Genomic DNA, 7439 nt, shown 5'->3' on the forward strand with positions numbered 1-7439 from the left:
TAACACCAGCCAAGAATAAAAGTTGAGCAAGGGTTCAATTTCTCTTGTTTAAAAGTGTTTTATTGCTTATTAGAAACGGCATAGTTTTAAGAAATGGGGAACCTATTAGAAAGGGGATAGTTGTCAAAAATGGGGTGCGTAAACGGTAAAAAAAAACTCTCGCGAGAGATTACCGTATTTACTCGAATAAGCGCCGCATATGGGACAAAAAAGTCAATAAGCGCCGCAGTCCCGATGCGGCGCTTATTCCAGGAATTCCGTTAAACTAAAAAAGCACTAAAAAGCAACCCTAAAACAAACTTGGACATTTCTTTCCATCAAAAGCGATTTTTGCAGTTCACAATGATTGTTTTACTGCTCACCCATTAGTTCTGTAAACGTTGTAAAGACCGCGAACTTTGCCAGGACAGCAAGCGCCACTTCTCTCTTCAGCAAGAGACTAATACTGACAATCAAGTAAAAGGTAAGATTCTTTGTGGCGTCCAAATGTTAAATAAACGCCGCCCTCGAATAAGCGCCGCACTTGAGGCGCGACAAATTTAATAAGCGCCGCGGCGCTTATTTGAGTAAATACGGTAATCGTTTTCTCGCATTTCCGCTTTGTTAATTCTGGCCGGTTTCTGATATTAGAAATGGGGTGCTTATATAAGAAAGGAGGTAGTTATATTTGAAAAAAAAAGAGGGGCACGAGACGCCTGTTAGAATACGATAATTCAATATACTAAAACGAGCTGATAATGAAGCTTTCTAACAAGTTTTTATAAAAATATCTCAGGATATTACGAACCAGTGTTTTAACGCAATGTTAGCAGCTTGCAAAAAGGACCAAAAATAAGAAGCTTGATAAAACTTATTTTATTCAGAACAAGTTATTTCTTCCAAGTTACAAGCTCCGCGAATTACACATGCTACCGGTATTTTAAACTGCAGACACGCTTACATTCTCAGACCACAAGAACTGGAAGGTTCTCAAGATGGCACAAACGTTAACCCTAAAAGCGAACCTCGGCTGTGAAACAGTTCTGGTCAAAATAATAAGTCAGCCACAGTCTTAAACCGCTTTGGTTGTTAAAAGTCGCGGATTCGTCTTTTCATTCGAATACTGGGCCTTTGAATTTGAATTTTATGACGTCAGTGCGTTGCCGCTTTTGTCAGGAATCATGGTTCTTTTATAAGGAACAATTGGGCAACGCACTGGTCAAGTCATTTTCTTTTCCGTTTATGCTTGTAATTAAATGCTATTGCTCCCTTGTCCGGTAAAATTTGTAGTTTAGGCATTATTGCAAACAACTCAACGTCAACTTGCGTCAAGAGCAGGTTCCCTTTAAAGCTCAGAGTCCTAAATGGTTTAGGGCTTTGGACAGGGTGACCTTTCGTCCAAGATAGAACACCAATGTGAGAACTGTGCCCAATGTAGCACTTAACCACCAAGCTTGTTTCGTGAACATTATTTGTGAATAATCTAATTTATTTATTTTGAAATTATTGTAAATAAGTAAGTTAAATTTTAGTCTTTTTATTGTAAATAGCCAACTTTTAAGTGTTTTATATATATTTTATAATTTATTTTATTTTATTTAAAGTGTCCACTTTGAGTAGAAGGTTTTTACCCTCGGCAAGACTCCTTGACACTTGTATAAAGTTATTTATAAAAAAGTCATTCCCCATCCCTTTGAGATCCTGCTACCTTTATGGCGTGGTTGATTTATTAAATAAAATTGAACGAAAAAAAACTGAAAAGCTAAATGTAACGTTCTTTTAAGAACGTATGTTCTTGTGCAAATGCATGGCGTCGCCCGTGTAAACCAGGATAACTTAAGCAGTGGCGGTCCTTTTAATTTATGTTAAATATATTTATTTTAATTTATTATATATATATTATTCAGTATAACTTGCCTTTATGCTTATCACACTGTTATCATCCCTGTGCTTATCCTTGCCCTTATGTTTATGCTAATACTTTTGAAATATCACTTGCAACATTAAATGATTTTCATTCAGTTTCAGGATCACTAATCTCACCAGGCATTTTTAGGACTTCAAAATTAAGGTCGCCTGCAATGCAGGCATTTTTGATGGGCGAGCTTTCGATAATTTTGTTCGCGTATTTGGCCCTGGAGTCGCAAACGTAAAGGGTGGAGACGAGAGAACGGGGCTAGGGAGACCTCACTTTTCCTAATCTCTTTGACGCTTTTTTCCTCTCTCCCCAAGCCTCTTCCGAGTTCGAATCCAAGATGGCGCTCGCCCTGTCAAAATACGCTCACTCGCTAGAATACACCTGCATTGCAAGTTATTCAGAAGGACGTCGTTGGTCATAAAAGGATTTTCACATGAGAAATTGAATGAGCTTTTGTTCAGGTAGAAAAAAACTGACCAAAATAACGAGGTTATCACATCATTGAGTGGTCTTAGGCCATCCCCTTTTTTTCTCTGTTTAGCGTCGTCCGACCGACCCAGATTTTCGCGTTTTCAAAAAAAAAAAAAATTATACAGAAGGTATAGAAGGCAATGACACATTATTTTAAATAATGTTTCATCCTTTTTACGCTGTTCTTGTTTGAGTTTAAACCACGACGTCGATTTTTCCTTCCTCCATTGCCGCCATGTTGACTTTGTAACCATGTCTTCTTGTTTCCAGGCTCCACGGACATTATGCTGAGGTACCGGGCCTCATAGTTCCAGACTCCTTATCCACTTTTTTTTTTAATTTTTTTTTTTAATTCCGACCGACCGACCCAAAATCAGAAAACACATACGACGATAAACGAAAAAAAAAAGGGGATGGCCTTACGGTAAGGTTCCTCTATTCGCCCTTCTTATCCCCTCTGGTCCTTTACCTGACCACCGTTTATTTGCGTTAGGCCCTTTAAAGCGGCAGTGTCATGGGGATTTCGATGCGTTTTCAGCCATTACGGAGCTGAAATAATGACTATTAAAATATCTTCGCTCTTTCACAACATGCGCCTAGAACACCAAGATAAATATAATTAGTGAATCATTCAAAGGTGAGCAAAGCGTAATTAGGTTTTTAACATGGGCTCCTGGTTTTTAACGATTCATCCAAGACACATGGGCAGAGTTTGAAAACGTCTGCCAAACGTTTTCAAATTTTGATTGAAATCTCATACCTATATAGCTCTAACCAGCGATCAGGCGTTGTTTTTCTCGCGGCGGTGTACGTAGTCAAGAAAGCCTGATCGCAGGTTAGTATAGCTCCCGATAATACCTCTTTTGTTACTTAAGTGGACTGTTATAGTCATTTTTAACAAAGCTTGTCCATTATTTTTAGGTTCGATTTAGGTTTCCATTAATGTAAATATTACTTTTGACTTTTGACTATTCGAAGTGATGCTCATGATACTGCCCCTTAAATGGTTTAGTAGTAAACCTCACACAGAACAGCTCTAAATTGTTCAGCTATTTTGGGCTAGTATGGGTCGCCATTAGTCTTCGGTTTTCTTGGATGGCTTTCCTCAAGCTCTGCAAATGTCTCTGGCATTGGTTTTCCTTGCGTCTCGCGCAGTCTCAGTCCTGCTATGGCGGCAAACAGTGCGGCAAACGCAAAGACAAACATCGGTAACGAGTTATGTTGATCTCCGAGCAGAACAATAAAGGGTGCGACGATTCCGCCTAGCCTGGCTGATAAACTTGATATGCCCATTCCCGCGTTACGTACAACTGTTGGGAAAAGCTCTGCGGAGTAAACATAAAGTATGGCAAAAGATGCAGAGATACAGAACCTACCGACAAGAGCTGTCATCGATATTGCCGCGACATTTTTCCCGCCTTGTAGTTGTAGGAACATGCACAGAAAACATGACACACTTGCGGCAAGAAGAAAACAAAATAAGCTCCGCCTACGACCGAGCCGTGAAAGGAGAACCTGGGTCACCACAAAGGAAGGTAGCTCTATGATGCTGGCGAGCGCAAAGTTGATATACAGACTTCCTCCGAGGTTTTTAACATTCAGGGCAAGTCCATAATACACCATACTGTTCACACACCATGAAAACATCATAATGACGGTGACAACGCATACGGACTTGTGAGTAAATAAGTCGATTATTCCATACTGGGCAGTTTTCGTGTCTCCTTTGGTTGATTCTGTTTTTAGAAAAATAACCTCGTTCTTATCATAACCATTTTCTTTCTCGATTTTCCGTAGAATGTTTTCTGCTTCTTTTATCCTTCCCTGGGACGCCAGCCATCTTGGAGATTCAGGAATACTTTTGAAAATCAATAAAACGATGAACGAGGGTAAAATTGAAATTGTTGTCAAAGTCCGCCAGTCAGGAATGAAATAAGCCTCAAGCACCAAAACTACGTAACCTACAGCATAGAATGCTTGCTGCCAAGTGCCTGCTGATCCTATAATGAAAAGTAAGAAAAAAGGTTAAGTTGTAGCCTAGCTGCTACAGCCTTCCTGGCTGAAAGAATCCAGTTTTATGTATAAAGGGTAAAACCGACTACAAGCTAATGCCAATTTTTTTAAAGCATAATCAGACTAGGAGAATCACTATTCTCATCCCTACATGCCGTGGTAGTCTTTCCCAGGCACCCCCACCCCACCCCATCCTCTCCGTCAGATTGCCCGGATAATAAGTCATTTGTGGCATTTATATTCCTGAGTGGAGAGGGGGGCACTGTGAGAGTGAAGTGTCTTGTTCAAGAAACAACGCAATGACCCTGTTCAGAGCTCGAACCAGGACCACTCAATCTGCAGTTCAGTGCTTTGCTAAGTATTAGTCTCCTGCAGTTTTCTCTTGGAAGCCTATGGATGGCGGAGCCGGGGGAGGGGGGGGGCGGGGAGGCTTTAGCCCCCCCAGAATTTCCGAAAAAATAACGACTTACTAAGAGAAGAGTCTTTTAAGCCCCTCCCACTTTAAGTCACTAGTCAGCCCCCCCCCCCCCCCAGTTGGAAAAATGCTCCGCCATCACTGAAGCCTCTGCCGAAGGGAGGGTAGTACCCAAATAGTTTCCTCCACAGGTCTACAGTTACATGTAGAGGAGGCACCCCAAACTTCCAATGTAGACTGAGAATCCTGACTTACTCCCAGTCATCTCTTACCAGGAAAAAAAGCAGGGCCACAGGTTCATCAGAATTTTTTCTGTTACGTGCTTACCCCTCTAAGTAAAGTTGTCTGTTTGTCTGTCTGTCTGTCTGTCTGTCTGTCTGTCTGTCTGTCTGTCTGTCTGTCTGTCTGTCTGTCTGTCTCTATCTAGACACAGGGGAATGATAGGAAGGAAACAGAGAAGGGAGAGAGACTCCCGTCTTTTTTCCTTCCCATCATCCTCTGCAACTAACAATTTCCTCATAATAGGGGGTTGTTCAGTCTGCAGACCACCATTTTTTTTCTTCATAGACCACAAATCTCTTTTATTTTCTCCTGAAGCCCGACACCACCATGAATTTCTTGACCATAAACGGCCAGATATTAAGATGGTTTCCGCCGAACATTTGAGCAATACGGGCAAATAAAGTAGGGTACCAAAGAGATCTCCTAGCATGGTAACAGTTTGAACACAGCTAACAAAACCTACCAAAACTTTAGCTCTCAAGCCGACTCCGCCAGAGAAAAATGGATTTGAAATTATCTTAGTTAAAACGGATGTTTCGTGCCAGTTTAAAACAAAATGGCGGACGTTTTAAACATTTTTACATGGTTTGACTTTAGTTTTCTCAAAAATGCTTTAGAGATTAATCACGGGGTCACTAAGACAAATGAATTTCAGTGAGATGTTTCAAATAGTATATAAATGTTACCCTACTATGAGTAAGTTTTTGGTCTCATTGTTTTTTGCACTCATTGCTCGAATTTTCAGCGGAATCCGTCTTAAAGAATTTTTCCACAGACTGACGCTTAAAATTGGCTTACTACGCCAGACAAATCACAATGCTGAGAATACATGCTTGCTACTTAAGGGGCTTCCAGAAAAGGTTATGAGAATGAGAGTAGGTGAGAGTTCCAACTCTTGCCTTCACTTGGCTGCCAAATCTTGTTACTCCTATGTGCTCTCACTCAGACTCTCATTGACTCATCAATTTTGAATCTGCTCCAATTATCATGGGTCCGAAAAAATTTTCCTTGTAAAATACATTTTTTTTTCTTTATTCTCATGTACCTCACCCTTCTGCTTGTAGACCTTAACGGGACTATGTCACAGATTTTTACAGATTTTTGAACAGCCAAAATTTATATTTGTGTCGTAGGAAACTTAACAGTTTAGACCAAAAATCTGCAAAATCCCTGTGACATAGTCCCTTTAATGCTTAACCCAAATATGGCCTTATAAAGTTGGGGGTTACAGGCCTTTTGTTAAAGATTTTTGCATCTGGATGTGGGGGGTGATATTATTTTTAGAGGGATTATTTTCTGGTGGGGTACTGTTATTGAACTTTAATGGCAGTCTCCCTATTTTCGTGGTAATGTTTGTAATGCAAACAGCTTTGCTTGCCTGTAAACCCGCCATATTGAATTGCGTGACAGAACTTCTTGTTGTGTGTCACGATATTCAATTCAAAATAGCGGCCTCACGACAAATTCATTAAAAACAAAACAGGGACTATGCACAGTCAATTTAGCTTCCAAACTTTTAGAAAAGCTGATCAATAAATTCCCTTGGAAAATGGAACACGGGTAATATTAACATATTCGATTCGAAGATCCGTGATTATAGTACACCTACCTCGATATGAAGGACCGATCGATTCTGTTGATAAAATATAAGTTATAAGCCCTCCTCCACCATTAAAAACACCCATGGCGAACCTCAAAGTAATGTACTCTTCATAGGTTCCCACAAAGGCAGACATCAGCGTTAAAACACCTCCAACTATATAAGCGAAAAGCCACGGTTTTCGTCGGCCATATTTGTCTGACAGAATACCAAAGATCAGAACTCCAAACATGAACCCTGCTACAAAGATCGACTGACTCAGCTCAATTTTGTAGCGTTGGGCGCACACTAAGTTCCATTCTGTCGCAATAGATGTAGACGCCGAGGAAAATTTTGCCCCGGGACAAATAGAACCATCGGTGTCACAACAGCGAGCGTGGCTTGAGTTGCGGGGCCTTGAGTTGCAGTGCAGTATATCGCCGATTGACGTTGGGCATTTCCATTCTGGAACAGCTCCGACAAAAACGACAATTAACATTTGAGCAGCGAGTGGAAGAGAGATAAGACTCACTACGAAATAGATTCTAAGTTGATGACGGCCAAATCCTCCAACGTGTTCTAGTGCGGAGTCAAAATCCATTCTTTTTGGAATTCTCTTTGCGGAAGAACGATCGATCGATGTTGATTCCATTAAATTAGTGTATTGAGCGTGACTGGCTTATTAATACAATATGGAGATTGTTATTGGCTTCATGGTTGCTTGGATCTTGACCGGGGATCTTGACCATTCGTCGAAAATATTCTCCACAGCTATTTTACAC

At 40.6% G+C, this 7439-nt stretch overlaps 1 protein-coding gene across 1 annotated transcript; it reads right to left on the minus strand.

Annotated features, from left to right (window-relative positions):
- Positions 1-3427: 3427 nt before the first annotated feature.
- Positions 3428-7439, minus strand: LOC144629815 (solute carrier family 22 member 15-like). The gene is made up of 2 exons (XM_078488026.1): positions 6688-7439; positions 3428-4368 (listed from the first exon to the last, which is right to left on the minus strand). The coding sequence occupies exons 1-2, from the start codon at positions 7307-7309 to the stop codon at positions 3428-3430; spliced, it is 1563 nt and encodes a 520-aa protein (XP_078344152.1). The 5' UTR covers positions 7310-7439.

The sequence above is a fragment of the Oculina patagonica genome, chromosome 11 (genome assembly GCF_052425735.1).
Source record: "Oculina patagonica isolate OP01 chromosome 11, crgOcupat, whole genome shotgun sequence".
Taxonomy (NCBI): Eukaryota; Metazoa; Cnidaria; class Anthozoa; order Scleractinia; family Oculinidae; genus Oculina; species Oculina patagonica.

Coding starts and splice junctions, on each gene's coding strand:
- LOC144629815 (XM_078488026.1), bottom strand. CDS start 7,309: ATGGAATCAACATCGATCGATCGTTCTTCCGCAAAGAGAATTCCAAAA. Junction 4,369..6,687: donor GATCGGTCCTTCATATCGAG/GTAGGTGTACTA, acceptor TTTTCATTATAG/GATCAGCAGGCACTTGGCAG.